The following is a 19,722-nucleotide window of genomic DNA, read 5'->3' as shown; positions in this document are numbered from 1 at the left end:
TAATCCCTCTAGTTGAAAATTATGATTGCTTTGGTGGGTGTAGGAAAGGACACTTCAAATGTTATTCCCTGAGAAAAAATGAATAAACACCTAATCTGTTTCTAAGAGGTGCTATTGATTATGGAAATTGACATATCTTGGTGCCCTAATAGAAGTTATGTGATGATCTGTATGATGTCTTTTGAGATTTCCACTGCTGATTAATGCTGAGTCGTTAACTGGCATTTAAGTGTAAAGCTAAGCTTTTAGGAGTGCGAAGGATTCTGCTCCTTGCTCCTCTCAGTGTCAGTTGTACAGAAACTAACATGTCAGTGCAGTGATCTAATTAATTTACTGTTGATGCAATGGATCTCCATGTCTTTACTTCAGTGCAAGTAAGAACTTCTCTTCAAATATATTCAGTCGGATGTCAGTTTGCATTGTTGAGGAGCTTTGACAAAACACCACAATTAAACTAAAGTTTTGCAGATGGAAAATGTGTGCCAATATAAACTTTTAATCTATAATTTCAAGAAAAGTGTCATGTCAATAGGTTCAGAAAATCACTGAGAATTTTTTTCCCCTCAGCAGTTTGAGGTAAGTAAAAGATGCTTTTATTCAGAGTTATTATGATTAAATTCTAAGGTAGCCTGCCTCTATTTCAGAAACAAGGTCAGGCACTTTGATAACTTTTGAAACCTTGCAGGAAACCCGAAGTCCAAAACTATTGATACTCGTATTCCATTATTAATAGCAACCAGAAGATAATTTTAAATGACAGCCATTCACAAATATTATGATTCCCTAATTATCTGTGTTGGAAATGCACATTCTGCTGGGATTAATTGGGAAGGAGAAGCATGCAGTTTATATAATAGCAGAAATGAAGGACAGTGGTTAACTAAAATAGGACCTTTGTACAGTGTTCTCTAAAATGAAAACTGCTGAATGGACCTTGGAAAATATGAAATTAATGGAACAAAATTAATATGGTTTTTTAATCTGATGCTTAATCAGTCTTCAATAATTCTGAAGCTATGCTATTTATTTTAGAAATTAGCATATCTGATTGCTTGAGGAACTGAGTTATCACATTATATTAGAACAATAATTTTGATGGATGATGTTCTGTACATTGTGCAAAATTATAAATTTGAGTTCACTTCTGTTGAACTGCAGCATTAAGTTATGCAACTAACTGCAGATATCTTTTCCTTCAGAACCAGCATCATTCCTTCACAGACACCACCGCAACATATATTCGCAAAACTTGTCTGTATGGAGTTAGATCACAGTGAAATTGTTTCCAGTGTTGTGACTTGCTGTCCTAGATCTGTGCATGGTTTCCTATTTGTTGTATGGCTTGTTTTAAGATCTTGTCCTTGTCTCTCTTCTGAGATATGTGTTAGCATGAGTTTCGCATGCATGAATTGTCTTTGAAGTCGTCACAAAGCAAGTTTGAGTTTGATCAGAACTATAAAATCTGTAATTAAGTTAGTAAGTATTTTAAAAGCTTAAACTTAAGTTCATTTATTAGTCACAAGTAGACTTAGATTAACATTGTATTGAAGTTACTGTGAAAATCTCCTATGAAAATTGTCACTACAATTGGTTTTGCACTCACAATATTTCAGTCTCAATTGTGAGTAGAAGAATTAAAACATGTCATTTCAAAGTGCCTTACTGCTACGAAAGCCTACTTTACCCCCTTTAAGCAAATATATCACTTTTGTTCTCTTTGGACTGTTGTTGGCTGCTGTGGAGGTGAACTTGAAGACGGGACAGTGCCGCAGAAGATCAAATCTGATTTTGAAGTTACAGCTATCAGGACATGTGAGCTCACAAAAGCATGCAAATAAACTCCAGAATGACAGACATGAGAGGCTACATTTGAAAATTCTGCTTACCACATAAAGACAGAAACAAATGCTTGTTTTGACACTTAAGGGTGCCTTAACCCTGTTGGCTACAGGATCACATCACCTGGCAGCACCTCATTTATGCTGCTTGTCTGCAAAGGAAACTGTCAGATTCAGACACAAGGGCTCTCATCTGTTTGGGAGTCTGATCAGGACTTGCAGTGTTACAGTCACTATTGTATTATTGATTTTAAAAAAACTGTTTGTTTTGGAGCAACTCTTAAGGGCCTGAGCCCTTATTACAAATTAGTTATCACAAATTTAGAGAACTTGGACTCTGCTAACCTAGCTCAGTAATTGTCATCTTTAATATCTTATGAATAAAAAGCTGTTGGAATGCAAATCATCAAATACTTCCAATATAATTGTCTGTGGGACTAAATAGCCTGTAGGAACCCTTGTGCATTCTTAATGTTGTGTTCAGAGTGAAAGGTTTGATTTGTAGTCTGTGCAGTGTTCGCTGACCTTTGGTGGTGTGGCAGCAAAGGTGCTACATCACCGTGGGAATCCGTGATCTAGTTCAGGAACTATCAGCCAATGGTTTCCATTCCTGAACACATTCTGGTGATCTCTCCTGGACAGTACATATGTGCAAATGGTTTGTTTGGACAAGAGGGACTCAGCAATATATTACATTTACTATTATGGGCTGACACCTGAAGAACGACGACTTGTGTGAGTGTTAGAGGACGACCAGTGTCTGAACCACTGCACCTGAGTCGTAGTCAGTGCCTTCAGGTAAAAAAAGGCCAAAATCAGACCAGAAGAATGTGTCCTGTACTTATCTTCAGTTTTCTATCTTTGTTCTGAATTGTGTTCATGTTTAAAATGGTCAATATTTACCCCTTTTTCCAGTAGACCAAGGTTTAAGGATGCGACAAAGCAATAAACAAGGCAACAAATGGCTCATGGCACTTAAGACGTTGAGCAGGTTTTTTTTAAAGTAAACTGTGTAATGTTTTTGTCCTGTAGCGCATGCAGATTTTCTTTTCTTTAAAATATAAATGATTTGTGGATGTACCTTATCTTTACAGCAGTTATGAATTATTATCTATTGCTGAGTCTCCACAAGGGGGTTTTGTAGAGCAGTGCAGGTGAGAAGCTGTTGTATCACTTTGAGGGCGGCAAACTGGAAAAACTCTGCATTCACCTGGAGTGCTGCTTGCTGATCTGCCACTACACACAGTTTTCTATCAATTTAAGAGTTTGTGGAAGAGCTGATTCTTTTTCTTTGGTAAAGAAAGATGATAACTGAAGACTCAGTTAAACAGTGTGTATTCCACTGACAGTACCTTTACAAATTGTGGTGTAATGTACAGCCAAGATTTAGGACACTTTTTTGCAATAACCAACCTGCATTAAATGTACTTTTGCTGAGTCCCAATGACAACATTATTGAGACATCTGAGGCACCTATTTGAATATCATTTTTGCATGGTGCATGTCTATTAATACTACATTTGTACAAATAGCAACACGGACTGTGCTTCAGTCCTCTTATGCTTCAGTTGGGTCGGTGGATTACTCTTTGATTCTTTCATGGGATGTGGGCATCCCTGGCAAGGCCAAAGTTTACTGCCCATCCAGAATTGTTCTAGAGGTGGTGAGCTGCCACATTAAAATGCTGGAGTTTCACGTGGTGTTGGTAAAACATAGTGCTGCTAAAAGAGAGTGCCAGAATTTGAAAACCAGAGACAGTGATACATTTCCAAATCAGGATTGTGTATGGCATGGAGAAAAACTTGCAGGTGCTCCCATGTGCCTGCTGCCTTTTTCCTTCCAGGCAGTATAGGTCACGGGTTAGGAAATAGTTGCCAAAGGACCCTTGGTGAGTTTCTGCAGTGCATCTTGTAGATGGCACACTGCAGCCATAATGCACAGGCAATGGATGAGGTGCCGATCAAACAAGTTGCTTTGCCTTGGATGGTGTTGAGCATCAAGTGTTGGAGCACCACTCATCCAAGCAAAAATATTCCATTATACTTTTGATTTATGCACTGTAGATGGTGTTTCGGCTTTGAACAATCAGTTGCTGAAGAATTCCCAAGCTCCTGACTTGCTTTTGTAGACATAGTATTTTTGCATTGGACGAGTTAAGTTTGCCGTTGGTAACTCCAGTTTGTTGGTCAAGACAGTCATAAAGTTTCATATCCGGTGAGAGATTCAGCAATCATAATGATGTTCACTGTCATATGGGGTGCTCAGATTTCTCCCATTCGAGATGGCAATTGCCTGACACTTGTGGTGTGGCTATTAGCACTTATCAACCCAAGCCTGAACGTTGTTCAAATCTTGCTATGTGCAGGAATGGACTGCTTCAATTTGAAGGAGTGGCAACTGAATTGAATGATCCAATCAGAAGTAAATATCCTTACTCCTGACCTCTTATAATGGTCGAAATCTTGTTCTAAATGCTGGGCTTGTAACTCCAAATAGTACAGCAGAGATCAGGAATGCACTTACAGAATTCCACATCCTACCATTCTGGGACATGAAGGGGAGGTTGTTGATGAATCAGCTGAAGCTGGTTTGACTAAGGATGAGGAACCTCCGTGGCGATATCCTGGGGCTGAGCGAATTGACTCTAACATCTTGCTGTTAGGTATGACTCCAACCAAAGCACTGTTTTTGCCCTTGATTCCCATTGATTTAAGTTTTGCTTGAATTCTTTGATGACACACTCGGTCAAATGCTGCCTGTCAAGGCCAGTTACTCTCCCATCACCTCTGGAATTCAGCTCTTTGGTCCAAGGCTGTAATGTGGATCATCAGGTTATTGATTGTGTGAGAATGATGTGTCTCTCCCTTTCCCTTTTGCTTTGTTCCAAAGAAGCCTGAGTTCTTGCTTTGCACCTTCCTCCTGGCAATGTGGCTCAGGTCAAACTGTTGGGGCTACTGTGAAAGCCTTGGTCTCACTTGTGTGTTTGACTGTTGTATGATGACCAATGTACACATGAAATGTAGAAGGTTTTCAGATAACTGCCTTGCATCTCCTGCTTGTTGGTATGAGTCGCTGCCTTGTTTTCAGGGTTTGTTCATTGACGTTTTCTCAGTTTTTAGTTTGGATTTTAGTTCAGTAAAACTATATATGTACTTGCGTAAGTGTATATCTACAATTATGTGCACAGTGTCTGTGTATATTTTGTGTATTATATATAATGTTTGTATGCCTGATAGGGTAGTGGAAACACGCTCAATAGCAGCTTTCCAAAGGCAATTGTATCAGTACTTGGAAGGAGAAAAGGCTTGAAGGTAAGGAGGAAGAGTGGCTTTACGTGGATTCCTCCTCCAAAAGAGCCTGTGCAGACTACATGGACTGAGTGCCCTTCTGTGCAATACCAGTGTTTTGGACAGTCATTTGAGCAGTTTCATTGAGAAAATATTAAATAGCTATGCTGTGTGGCATTTTGTGTTGCATCCACAGTCCAGCTGAGTTGATGTATAATGGGATGGACATGCATGTGCCCTGTTTCTGTTTTAAGAGGCTTGTTGGTGACTTTGAGATAAGGTTTATCTGTAGTATTGCTGAATTGTAAATGTGCTGCATGCACACACTCCATAACTAAACTGATCTCTTCAGTTTATAAAGTGTGTGGGTGGACCAATGGATCCTAGCTTTTACGTGCAAGTCATCCTGCTTTTTGTAAATGAGGTTTGATGTTGCAGTGCATTTATGTAGTTATACAACCCAGTGACGTATATCTTTGCCCCCTGCAGGAGACCATTCCATTTCAAAATTGGAACAAAGCTCCATTCCAGAGTTGCACTGTCACTGAACATCATTACCAAATGTGAAAGTTGTAGCAGTATATTTGCACTTGGTTTCTGAAGCCATCCTTAAAAAGCAACTACTGTGTTAGATGCTGGGAGTGTCTTGATGTTTAGATTCATAAATTTAATATACTCTTTGTTCTAGCTACAGTTGCTGACCAAGGTCTCCTTGCATTCTGTGATCTCTTTATAAATGTGGAAGTGAACAGAGAAGGCTGACTGAACAATTTTGAAGAGCAGTGATAGCTTTCAAAACCAGGACCTCATCTGTTGTGCTTGGTTTGCTACTCACATCACTAGCAACTTAGATTCCAAATATATGATTAAATTTCAGTAAAAACAGATATTGCAGAGGTTACATTGAGCACTACAGGGGCATATCTGCAACAAAGATTAAAAAAAAAGCTGCAGTTTTATTTTGTAATATTTGCTCGAGATTGCAGAAAATGGAAGATTGTGTTCAGTGTGTCTCTCAAGACATCCTTCACAATCAAAAAGCGTAGACTGGATAGGAAGAGAGAAACTGTTGCCATTGGCAGAAGGATTGAGGACCGCTGAATGCTGATTTAAAGTGATTGCCAAAAGAGCCAAAGGCAACGTGAGGAAAAGCTTTTTTATACAGCAATGGTTAGGATTTAGAATGCAGTGCCTGAGATAGTGTAGAAGCAGATTCAGTCACGCATAAGCATTTGAAGAGAGAACATTCACAATGCTAGGGGATACAGAGGATAGTGGGAGCCCTTGCAGAGAGCTAGTACAGAAATGACAGGCTGAATGGCCTCTGTGCAGCAACTGCTCTTTGATTCTATTCTATATATTTGTACCCTTCATCAGTTTCATGAAATGGATTGAGTGAGACAGTGGCAGCTTTTGGTGAGGCCGCAGCTGGAGTACTGTGTGCAGTTTTGGGCGCCGCACCTGCGCAAGGATATTTTGGCCCTGGAGGGAGTGCAGAGGAGGTTTACTAGGCTGATACCGGAGTTGAGGGGGTTGAGCTATGAGGAGAGGCTGAATAAACTAGGCTTGTACTCGTTAGAGTTTAGAAGAATGAGGGGAGATCTCATTGAGACGTATAAGATGATGAATGGGATGGATAGGATAGAGGTGGAAAGACTCTTCCCGCTCAAAAAAGACAGTAGGACTAGGGGGCACAGCCTCAAGATAAAGGGGGGGTGGTTCAGAACGGAGTTGAGGAGGAACTTCTTCACTCAAAGGGTGGTGAATCTCTGGAATTCTCTGCCCGTTGAAGTGGTGGAGGCTGCCTCGCTAAATATTTTTAAGAAGCGGGTTGATGGGTTTTTGATAAGAGAGGGGATTAAGGGTTATGGGGAGAGGGCGGGAAAGTGGAACTGAGCCACGACAGATCAGCCATGATCTTATTGAATGGCGGGGCAGGCTCGAAGGGCCAGATGGCCTACTCCTGCTCCTATTTCTTATGTTCTTATGTTTTGTGGGAGTTAATCCATGCCTTTCTGTTCTTCAGATCTTTTTGCTGTGGTGTCTTTTTGATTTGGGGGACTTCAGTACTGAACTGTTTGAAAATGCCTGTAAAAGTCACATCTGGTGGTTCAAAAACCTGGAACTTCCTTCCTAACAGCGCTCTGGGTGTTTCTTCAGTTTATGGGCTGCAGCAGTTCAAGAAGGCAGCACACCACCACCCCCTTGTGGGCAATTAGGGATGGGCAATAAATACTGACCTAGCCAGTGATGCAAACATCCTGTGGTTAATCTAGAAAAAAGTTCTGATTGTACTTGTGCTACCATTTTCAGAATAAATCTGAAGTGTTTTAATATATTTTGGGGAGGATCAAATGGTTTAGGTGATTGGAACTTACCCAGCAAGGAAAATTAATGTGATTCCAATTTAATTTGTGACATTAACATGCTGCTGAACAAAACAATGGGATGTGGACTTAAGCTTGGGGTCGGATCTCAAACAATGATGAGAACAGAGTGCAGGAATGAGATAGAGCATCTGGTGAACAGGTGCAACTACGACAATCTCTCCCTCAATATCAACAAAACGGAGTAGATAGTCACAGATTTCAGGAAGCCTAGTGGAGAACATGCCCTTGTCTATGGGGACCAAGTAGAAATGGTTAAGAGCTTCACGTCTTTAGGTGTTCAGATCACCAGCAACCTGCCCTGGTCCCCCCATGCCAACACTATAGTTAAGAAAGCCCACCAACGCCTCTATTTTCTCAGAAGACTAAAGAAGTTTGGCACGTCAGCTACAACTCTCACTACCTTTTACAGATGCACCATAGAAAGCATTCTTCCAATTATATCACCACTTGGTATGGCTTCTGTTCTGCCCAAGACAGCAAGGAACTACAAATGGTCATAAATGAAGCCCAGTCCATCACACAAACCAGTCTCTCATCCACTGCCTCAGAAAAGCAGCCAGCATAATTAAGGACCCCATGCACCCTGGATATACTCTTTTCCACCTTCTGTCAAGAAAATAATAATAAAAATGTCTGAAGTCACATACCAACCAACTCAAGAAAGCTTCTTCCCCGCTGCTGTCAGACTTTTGAATAAGTTGACCTTTCTCCACATCCTAGCTATGACTGTGACATCACTTTCTGCACTCTCTCCTTTCCTTTATGAATGGTATGCTTTGTCTATATTAGCATGCAAGGGACAATACTTTTCACTGCATACTAATACATGTGACAGTAAATCAAAAAATTCCCCAACCTCTGGTTCATGCAAAGTTCTTTGAGGTGCTTAATGAGTCCTTTACCTCGGTATTCACGGTGGAAAGTGATCTGGGAGGTTGTACTACAGGTTTGCGGCAGACTGAAAAGATTGAGTATGTGGATATTAAGAAAGAGGATGTGTTGGAACTTTTAAATTCTATCAAGATAGATAAGTCACCAGGACCGGATGGGATGTACCCCAGGTTACTGTGGGAGGTGAGGGAAGTGATTGCAGAGCCCCTGGCAATGATCTTTGCATCGTCGATGGAGACGGGAGAGGTTTTGGAGGATTGCGGATGTGGTTCCTATTTTCAAGAAAGGGAACAGGGATAGCCCGGGAAATTACCGACCGGTGAGTCTGACCTCAGTGGTCGGTAAGTTGATGGAGAGGATTCTGAGGGACAAGATTTATGAGCATTTAGAGAAGTTTAGAATGATCAGAAATAGTCAGCACCGCTTTGTCAAGGGCAGGTCGTGCCTTACGAGCTTAGTTGAGTTCTTTGAAAATGCGACTGAACACATTGACGAAGGAAGAGCGGTGGACATGGTTTACGTGGACTTCAGCAAAGCGTTTGATAAGGTCCCCCATGCAAGACTTCTTGAGAAGGTGAGAGGGCATGGGATCCAAGGGGCTTTGGCTTCTCTGCAGAAGGCAGAGAGTGGTTGCAGATGGGTCTTTTTCTGCATGGATGTCGGTCACCAGTGGAGTGCCCCAGGGATCTGTTCTAGGACCCTTGCTGTTTGTCATTTTCACAAATGACCTGGATGAGGAAGTGGAGGGATGGCTTAGTAAGTTCGCCAACGATACGAAGGTTGGTGGTGTTGTGGGTATCTGGAGGGATGTCAGAAGTTGCAGCGTGACATTGATAGGATGCAAGACTGGGCAGAGAAGTGGCAGATGGACTTCAATGCGGATAAATGTGTAGTGGTCCATTTTGGCAGGACCAACGGGATGCAGGAGTACAATATCAAGGGTAGGAGTCTTAGCTGGGTTGAAGAGCAGAAGGATCTTGGGGTTCGGGTCCATAGGACTCTTAAATCGGCCTCGCAGGTGGAGGATGTGGTCAAGAAGGCGTATGGTGTACTGGCCTTCGTTAATCAAGGGATTGAGTTTAGGAGTTGGGAGGCAATGCTGCAACTTTATAAGACCCTTGTCAGACCCCCCTTGGAGTACTGTGCGCAGTTCTGGTCGCCTCACTACAAGAAGGACGTGGAAGCTATTGAGAGGGTACAGAGGAGATTTACAAGGATGTTGCCTGGATTGGGAGGCATGCCTTATGAAGATAGATTGAGGGAGCTCAGTCTTTTCTCCCTGGAGAGACGAAGGTTGAGAGGTGACCTGATAGAGGTCTATAAAATGTTGAGAGGAATAGATAGGGTGGATTCTCGGAGGCTGTTTCCCAGGGCTGAAATGGTTGCTACGAGAGGACACAGGTTTAAGTGCTGGGAAGCAAGTACAGAGGAGATGTCGGGGTAAGTTTTTCACTGAGGGTGGTGAGTGAATGGAATTGGCTGCCATCGGTGGTGGTAGAGGCAAACTTGCTGGGGTGTTTTAAAAGACTTCTGGGTGAGTACATGGGATCTAATGGGATTGGGAGTTACAGATAGTTCTATGGCTTGGTAGGTATAGATGTGATTGGCGCAACTTGTGGGCCGAAGGGCCTGTTTGTGCTGGAGTGTTCTATGTTCATCCAGAATAGCCAGCTTGATGGTGAGATTGATGCAGCTTGAAAATGGTTTGCCGACTTAACCCCCAGACATTCATGATGAAATCAGAGAAAATGTAATGTTTTATAAATATCTATAGGTATATTAGAAATAAAATGAAATGACACTCAAATTCCATGCGTTGGCCAACTTTGAGTAGATTGTCACAGATTTTAACCTGACATTCCATTAACTTTTCACACACTTTCTGATTATCAACAGGTTTATTCACTCATATTCTGTTGGATGAAGCTGCACAAGCAATGGAGTGTGAGACCATCATGCCTTTGGCACTAGCTAGTAGACATACAAGGATTGTTTTAGCTGGGGATCACATGCAGGTAAGCGATTTAAGGATCAAGTTTGAATTTCATTAGGCAGTGAATTATCAACTGGTTTGTTAATTCTGGTGGAGCCACTAAGTGATGACAGACTAACCAGCATTTGTGTTTTTAGTATTTCAGTGACAGCAGTGAATGCCACAATGTCACATTAATTTATCTTGTTTATTTTTTTAATTTCATTGCTGAGAGGTTTGGGAGGATGCTGTTGGGGTCCATCTTGATGTTTAAAGAAAATTGAAATAATGAATAACATGTCTGTGGTGGTCTATGTTTTGTTTGTAGTAGGTTTCATCTTAAAAGCCAAAAATTCTTGGTGTCTGTCTAGGTTTAACATGCTTTGAATTACTTCTTCTTTTGATGCCATCTTGTTGCTGACACTGAACTTCCCTGCTCCCTGCCGCCAGAGTCTCCCTTTAAAGAAACTACAGTTGAACTCAGTTCAGTTGTGCCATGTCCGGATGTTGGCAGCACAACAGTCTGTTTGATTTCCTTTTTAAATTGACAATTAGGCTTCTTTTAAAAGCAAATTTTACTGACCTGATCCTCCATAACATTGCCAAGGGTTTCTGTTTTGAAACAAGTGTGTCCAGACAACTTGGCTCTGAAATGGCTTCTTTTATCTGGTATCACAGTAACGGTTTTCACAAGAAAAAGAAAATGGCTGGAAAAAATGATTCCTGTTGCCGGATAGCACTTAGTATTCCAGCGATAATTGGGCATCAGTGCCCTTTGGACTAAAATTTAAAAGATAGAAAGATCTTTCAAAGCAACTTGCATGTACAGGTTTTGGATAGATGCGGCAAAAGTATTATGTCAAGTTTGGAGTTGGCAATTCTGGATAGTTAAATGGATTTGTTGCCAGATATGCAAGTCTGCCAGAGATTTCTCAACAAAGACCTATTCGGGACATGCTCGAAAGTGTATGGCGTTAATGAGCCAGTTTCTGTATTGATAATGCATGTCCAAGAATGTTGCCTTTGTGAAATTGATAAATGGAACTTTTGCCAACTTTACTTCCTGACCATCTGTTAAGTTAGTAGGGATTTCTGGCTTGTAAGCCTGATGTGTGACAGGGGTTGTCAAGTGTTTTTGCTTTTGAGTGGAGAGGGTGTAGGAAGGAAGGAGTAGGCATCTGCCGTTCTCCTCATTAGTCGTTGTCGTCCTCCTCCACCCAAACGTGTATATAACTGTTGCTCCAGTTTATGAAGAGAGCTGGGGAAGCACCCTACTCAATGTTGTTACCAAAGTTGCTCTGTAATTGAGTGACCTGCTATCTGTCTATTCTTCTGTTCTGTTATCAGGCATACAACCTGTGTTTGGTTGGAAAGAAAAGAGTTGGCATTTTGAAAGGATGAGATCGAATGGAGTGAAGGGTCTTCGTCTTGTATTGTGATTTTTTTTATTTCTCCTTTTCCCTCATTTGTTTAGCAGTTGAGAGACCTTCCTTAGGTTATGTTATGACTGCAAAACTGCTTCCCCTATTCATCAGTCTATCTGATGCACCATTGATGTGCTCAGATTATAAATTCAGCAAAAGCAAAAAGGCTGTGAGTTTTTAATAAAAATTGCCTGTGGATTATGTTAATGCTATTGTCTTAATATATTGAGCTGGTCAGGTCATGACATAATGTTTGCTGTCTCATTTTATTATTAGTAGACATTTTGTAATACAAAACTTGAGTATTGCATTTCTTGCAATGAGAACAGTTTGCAAAAAATCAAATATAAAGGGAACAACAGTTTATACTCCATGAGAAGAGTGCTAATTGGCTGACACATTGCTGTAGAGAAACACCAATTAACTGATGACTGACAGTTAATTGCTAGGCATAGTTTAAATTTTGCATTTGGAAGGATGAGTGGGAATCTATTTGAAAGATATAAAGTTCTGATAGGACTGGATGCAGAGATGTTTCTTCTGGCTGGAGGATCAGGAACAAGGGATCATGGTCTCCAGGTACAGGGGAGGCCATTGAGGACTGAGATGAGGAGAAATGTTTTCACTGTGGGTGGCGTACCCGTAAAATTCTTTACCATGGAAGGCTGTGGAGGATGAATATATTTAAGAAGTAAAGATGGATTTCTAGACTCTGAAGGTTTCAAAGGGTATGGGGAAATCTCTTGACTGTGAAGTTGGATAGAGGATTGGCCATGTTCATGGTGAATGGCAGAGCAGGTTTGAATGACTTATTCCTTTTTTCTATGTTTAAACCAGGCAGGTTGACTCTGGTCAAGGCATTGTCTTGGGGAATGAACCCAGGAAATGACTTTGCCTTTTTTTTTAGTTTAAAAAAAGGCTCAATGTTCTTTCTGTTTGTTTTGTCCTGATCAGTACAAGAAACTACATGAATGTGTCTTTTTTTTCAATAATGCTTATTTTCTTATTTGTGAATTGAAAACTTAATTTAAGGAATTTTTTAAAGAAACTGAGCTGCTGAAAATTTTATTTGAAGTTATTTGCCATTGTAGTGTCTTAGAAGACTTAACCGATCAGTCAAGTGGAAAGCGTTTTGAATAAACATCAAAAATTCATTGTTACCTTTTGAAAATGTTTGAGATTTTCACCTATGGTTTCTGTCCCTTTGTGAAACTTTGCATAGTTTTGAACTTGAGAAATCTGAACTTAAAATAACGTTCTTAGTTCTGATCCCCCAAATCATTTATGCTCCCGTTTTCTCCAAATGTGCTTTGTGTTTCTCAAGAATAATTCATGGTAGGACAATCATCTAGTGTCATTTACAGCTTGAATATTCCAAAGCATTTTTGTTAATTTAACATGTTGCCACCAACCCCAGGTAAGGTTCCCCAAAGTTGTTGATTTGGGTGTGAGCCCTGATGTTGCCCATGTCCGGCTGGGATATCCTGAAATTATTACAATTCTGGATGAGGAGGAATGAACTAGTTCCCTATATTTATTCAACCCCCTGTGTTGGTCGCACGAGATTTAATCTAAAAAGGATCCCTTTTCGCAAATATCCCGACCTAACAGTTCCGTTTTTAAAAGAGCTAATTTAATCCGGTTTCCTTGAGATAGAGCGAATAATTAATTACTAAAGATAAGAAATGGCATTTGCTTTGGAGATGTTTGTGATCACGCGCTTGCCCCAACTGGTCTCTAGATTACATGATTGAAGACTGCAACAGCAATTGAATGAGTGATAATTTTTCACTGGCTCAGGATTTGCCATATCTTGCCAGGCTTGCGCAGAAGTTACTTAGCTCACATATCATCATGACTGAGACAGTTCCTTTTTGAAAATAAACATTTGCAGCCAAAGGTGGTAGTCCAAATTATAATGTTTCTGATGCTCTCTCCCTATAATTAGTATCATTTATCAGATTGCATGGCATTTAGTGTTCTGTGAATTGCTTCATCCTTGATAATTCAAGGTAGCAGCCTCTATTCACCATATTTTTTTAATGTCACTTTCACAGTTAAACATTTTTGAAGTTAATATAGATAGAAAAATGAGTATTGTATAAAGTGTGGAATAGTCTGGAGTTTTCGAAGTGACTGCATATTTTGCTCTTTGATTGAAACCCATTCAGCAAAATGTGTTCTTTTCTTTGCAGTTTTTTCATTAAAAGTAACTTGCCTTAAAGATAGTAAAATGAAGTTTGGTTTATCCTCGGGGTACTGTCTCTGTGGAGTTTGCACGTTCCCCCCATGTCTGCATAGATTTCTTCCTACACTCCAGAGATGTTCAGATTAGGTGGATTGGCCGTTATCAATGTGTTGGTTTAAGGGAATAGGGCAGAGAAGTGGGTTTGGGGGGGGTTTGTGCAGCTTCGACAGGCGGAATGGCCTCCTTCTGCGCCCTAGGGATTCTCTGGATTCTAATAAGACATCATTTGGAGAATTAGAAACAAAAACATCGGGGAGAAAATACAAATGTTCTAAATGTTATGACAGCATTGTTTGCAAATTTAAATCTCAGCTACCTTATGAAGAAGGAGCAGGAGAAGGCTGTTTGACCCTTCAAGCTTGCTCTGCCATTTAGAAAGCTCATTGCTGATCTGATAGTAACTCCAAATCTGCATCCCATCCACCTCTGATAACCAATCACTCCCTTGTTTACCAAAAGATACTCATCTTGACCTTAAAAACATACAAGGACTGTGCTTCCACCACCTTTTCAGGAAGAAAATACCAGAGAGAGAGTGATAAGAGAGAGGATTAAGGGTTATGGGGAGAGGGCGGGAATGTGGAACTGAGCCACGACAGATCAGCCATGATCTTATTGAATGGCAGGGCAGGCTCGAAGGGCTAGTTGGCCTACTCCTGCTCCTATTTCTTATGTTCTTATGAACCCTTAGAATTTCAGTGAGCAACGCCATAGTTTTAAACAGTGACAAATTGTTCTAGATTCTTCCACCAGAAGAAACATTCTCTTCACATCTATCCTGTGAAGAATCCTCAGATCTTGTACGTTTTAGTCAAGTCACCTCTAACTCCTCTCGCGGATACAAGCTTAGCTGTCCAATCTTTCCTCATGAGGCACCCTGCCCGTTGCATTAATGGTCTAGTAAACCTCCTCTGAACTGATTCCAATGTATTTACATCCTTCCCTAAATAAGGTAACCAATACTGTATGAAGTACTCCTGATATGGTGTCTCTAGTGCTTTGTATAACTGTACAGCTTTCCTACTTGTGTATTCAATTCCTCTCACAATGAATGATAATCTGTTAGCTTTCCTAATTACTACTTGGACCTCCATATCAGCCTTTTGCAATTCATGCACTAAGGCACCCAGATCCCTCTGCAATCTCTCGCCATTTAGATAATATGCTCCCCTTTTATTCTTTTTGCCATTTCACATTTTCCCACATTATACTCCATTTGCCAGATATTTGCCCACTCACTTAACTCATTGATATCCTTTTGTAGCCTCGTTATAACATACATTATAATATATAATATCATTATATTCACTTCACAACTTGCTTTCCTACCTACCTTTGTGTCATTAGCAAATTTGGCAACCATTCCATTCATCCCTTCATCCAAGTTGTAAAGCATTGAAGTCTGAGCACTGATCCCTGTGACACATCACTCGTTACATTTTGTCAGCTTGAAAAAGACCCATTTATGAATACTTTCTAGTTTCTATTGGCCAGCCAAACTTCTGTTCATGCCAATATGTTACCCTCTAAACCATGAGCTTTTATTTTTTGCATAAAGCTTTGATGTGACACTTTATCAAATGCCTTCTTAAAATCAAAGTACAGTAAGTCTACTGATTTCCCCTTTATTGCAGCCCTTATTACTGCTTTAAAGAACTGCAAAAAGTTGGTTCAATATGATTTCCCTTCCATGAAACCATGTTGACTCTGCCTGATTGCCTTGAACTTATCCAAGTGTCCTTCTATAATAGCTTCCTACAAAGGGTCGTGACTGTAGCCCAGTCCATCTCACAAACCACCCTCCCATCCATTGAGTCTGTCTGCACTTCCCCTACTGCTTCAGAAAAGCAGTCAGCATAATAAAAGACTCCGTGCATCCCAGACATGCTATCTTCCACCTTCTTCCGTCAGGAAAAAGATATAAAAGTCTGAGGTCACATACCAGTTGATTCAAGAACAGCTTCTTCCTTCCTGCCATTTTGAATGGACCTACCTCGCACAAAGTTGACCTTTCTCTACAGCCTAGATATGACCGTTAAACTACATTCTGCACACTCTCCTTTCCACCTGTATGAACGGTATACTTTGTTTCTTGCACACTTTACAGACAAAACTTTTCACTGTATACTGATACATGTGATGATAAATCAGCTTTTGCTGATGAAGTTAACTAGCTGATCAAGAATTTTCTGCTTTCTGTCCCTCCCTTTTTGAGTAATGGGGTTTCACTCACCTTTTTTCCAATCTAATTGTATCTTCCCCAAATCTAGGGAGTTTTGGAAAATTAAAATGTATAAACTATCTCAGTAGCCACCTGTTTTAAAATCCTAGGATGAAGTCCATCAGGAAGTGGGCATTTGTCAGCCTACAGCTCCAAAAATTCACTCAGTATCGCATGCTTCTCTGGTGATTGTAATTTTCCTGAGTTCCTCTATTCCTTCCGTTTGCGGATTTATAACAGTTTCTCAGATGTTATGTGTATCCTCTATAGTGAAGACTGATGCAAAATATCTGTTCAATTGATCTGCCATCTCTGTTTTCTATTATCAATTTTTTGATTTGATTTATTATTGTCGTATGTATTAGCATACAGTGAAAAGTATTGTTTCTTAGGCACTATACAGACAAAGCATACTGTACATGGAGAAGGAAAAGAGAGGGTGCAGAACGTGGTGTTACGTCCATAGCTAGGGTGTAGACAAAGATCATCTTAATATGAGGTAGGCCCATTCAAAGGCCTGATGGCAGCAGGGAAGAAACTGTTCGTGAATTGGTTAGTATGTGACCTCAGACTTTTGTATCTTTTTCCCAAGAGAAGAAGGTGGAAGAGAGTATGTCTGGGGTGCTTGGAGTTCTTGATTTTGCTGACTGCTTTTCCGAGGCAGTGGGAAGTACAGACAGAGTCAGTAGATGGGAGGCTGGTTTGTGCGATGGACTGAACTTTGTTTGTGACCCTTGGTGGCTTTTCGTCTCTATTGGTATCATGCCGCCTTTGCAGTAATTGGTGCTGCAGTCTTGGACAGCGCAGGAACCATACCAAGATGTGATACAACCAGGAAGAATGTTTTTTATGAAGAATCTGTGCAGGTTGATGAGAATCGTAGTGCACTTGCCAAATTTCCTTAGCCTCCTGAGAAAGGAGGCTATGTTGGTGGGCTTTCTTGACTGTCATGATGTGGGTATGCTGGCGTTGGACTGGCGTAAACACAGTAAAAAGTCTGACAACACCAGGTTACTCTCCATTCACCTGACGAAGAGGGAAACCTCGAAAGCTTGTGAGTCTATTATCAAATAAATCGGTTGGACTAAAACCTGGTGTTGTCAGACTTTTTACTTTCTTGACTGTAGCATTGGTGTGGAGGGACCAGGACAGGTTGTTGGTGATCTGAACACCGAGAAATGTGAAGCTGTCCACCATTTCCACTTCATCCCCATTGATTTAGACAGGGGCACGTCCTCCACTATGCTTCCTGAATTCAATGAGTATTTTCTTTGTTTTGCTGACATTGAGAGACAGATTGTTGTCGTTGCACCAGTTCATCAGATTCTCTGTCTCTTTTCTGTACTTCATCTTGTCGTTTGAGATCAGGTCCACTGTGGTAGTGTCATCAGCAAATTTCGAAATCAAGTTGAATTTGGCCACATGGTCATACGTGTATAAGAGGCTGTGGACGCAGCTTTGTAGAGCTTCGATGTTGAGGATGATCATGGAGAAGGTTGTGTTGCTGATTGTGCCCTGTGAGTTAGGAAGTTCAAGATCCAGTTGCAGAGAGAGGAGCTGAGCCTCAGACAACAGGGTTTGGAGATGAGTTTTGTAGGAATAACGGTATTGAAGGCTGAGCTGTAGTCAATACACAGGAGTTGACGGAAATGTCTTTGTTCTCCAGGACCAGTGCTCACATTGTTAACTTGTTTCTTTTTAAAATATTTATTTACTACTGTATTTCTGGCTAGCTTTCTCTTGTACGTTAATTTTTCTCTTCTTGTTATTCTTTTTAGTCATCCTTTGCTGTTCCTTAAATTCTGCCCTATCTTCTGACCTTCCACTTGTCTTTGCAGAATTGTATGCTTGAAGAAAATTGGGTTAATTGTTCCCTAATTAGTCATTGCAGTGCCCAAGTGTTGGAAAAATTAATTATCTCCATTTGATCCTCAGCCGTGGGCTCCATGGTCTGTTACCCTGCTTGGTACTATCTTGTCATTTGGCTTAAAACTCCAGGCACAATAACCACTGCCCATTTTAAACAGTACATGTGTAGCAAAGGTATATTTAAAGACCGGGAGGTAAGTATGAAAAAGATAGCCAAAAATAAACTTTTTCTCTCCTTAAAACTGTGTTTTTTCTTAACTATTTTTAATTGTACTTGACTAATATTCTGCTTTATTGTTTTCAGCTTAGTCCCTTTGTGTATAGTGAATTTGCCCGGGAAAGGAATCTTCATGTGTCTTTGCTCGATCGTCTGTATGAACATTACCCTGCAGAGTTTCCATGCAGAATCCTACTGTGTGAGAACTATCGTTCCCACGAGGCTATTATCAAGTAGGTGTTTGAATTTTCCATCTTTTTCTTGCTATGTGACTCAATTGAGCTAGTTCCTGGTGATGTTAGCAGGTGTTCCTCTATCTGTGCCCTAATGTAAAAATATGGATTAATAATTATTTAGGGCTGCCATGCCAAGCTGAGGGTACTGAATTAATTTGCACAAAGTATTTTTTTTTGCATCTCCATTAATATCATGCCTTCCTTGCAGTGATTGGTACTGTTAGATTGCTGACTGTCACAAATACTCCTCAGTCTGGACAGGTATTTTGCCAGTGAGAGGGAAATAATGGTTGTTCTAAAATGGCTGCGAATAGAAGTAAGGCATGTTCAATTAACAGCTTTTGCCTAAGGAGCCCAGTCCAGTACTGGACCACTAAATTTATTCGCTGCGTGGCTTACTATCTGTATGTGATTACTATTAAAATATGCACTTTGCAATACACCTGCTATCACAAGCCCAATCTAAACATGCAGTTCTAATGGAGCTTTCGCAGAAATAATTAACAATATATCTTCATTCTGATATCACTTTTTAAACAAATGCATGAAATTAATCTGCCATATCTATAAGTTTAAAATATGTGCTTTGAATCCTTACAGCTATTGTGCATGAAATCTGAGGATTGGGTTAATTTGTTGACACTGCTGTATCCGCTTATGAATTTATCATGATAATCTCCCTAAACCTCATCAAAACTATCTCTTCGACCATACTTGCAGTCAGCACATTTAATTCTACTGCTGCTCTGCATCCTCTCCATCACTATCAATTATCTTGTGACATTTACCACATTAAAGACACCATATAATTACAAACTGTTCACTTTAATTAATCTTTGGAAGTATGTTGTACTGAGAGTTGGGAGTCTGACTCTGTCTGCAAAGCCCCCTGTCGTGCAAAAATGTAGAAGTTGAGCAACATTGGTGAGAATGATGTGAATTGTATTTCTACTAAGTTCTAAGAATGTGAATTGCATTGAAATACTTTTTCATAGGGAAGTGAACAATTTAAACATTTTTCCAGTTTTTAGGTTTTGCATTTACCAGTTTCTGTTGTTTAGATGTGCTACTTCACATAAATAACAGAAGTCTGAAATGTGCTTCATACTTTTATGTTAATGAGTAGAGA

General features: G+C 40.4%; 1 protein-coding gene across 6 annotated transcripts in view; it reads left to right on the top strand.

Annotated features, from left to right (window-relative positions):
• helz (helicase with zinc finger) overlaps nucleotides 1–19,722 on the top strand; it is a 260,171-nt gene that overhangs the window by 116,757 nt on the left and 123,692 nt on the right. For all 6 annotated transcript variants that reach the window (XM_080209367.1, XM_080209368.1, XM_080209363.1 and 3 more), the window contains 2 exons: nucleotides 10,303–10,421; nucleotides 18,445–18,590. In XM_080209367.1, the coding sequence (XP_080065493.1) occupies nucleotides 10,303–10,421; nucleotides 18,445–18,590 (265 nt within the window). The remainder of the gene's footprint in view (nucleotides 1–10,302; nucleotides 10,422–18,444; nucleotides 18,591–19,722) is intronic.

Source organism: Carcharhinus amblyrhynchos, chromosome 21 (assembly GCF_965287045.1).
Source record: "Carcharhinus amblyrhynchos chromosome 21, sCarAmb.v2.hapA, whole genome shotgun sequence".
In the NCBI taxonomy this organism is placed as follows: domain Eukaryota; kingdom Metazoa; phylum Chordata; class Chondrichthyes; order Carcharhiniformes; family Carcharhinidae; genus Carcharhinus; species Carcharhinus amblyrhynchos.
This window is presented reverse-complemented; position numbering and strand designations above follow the sequence as displayed.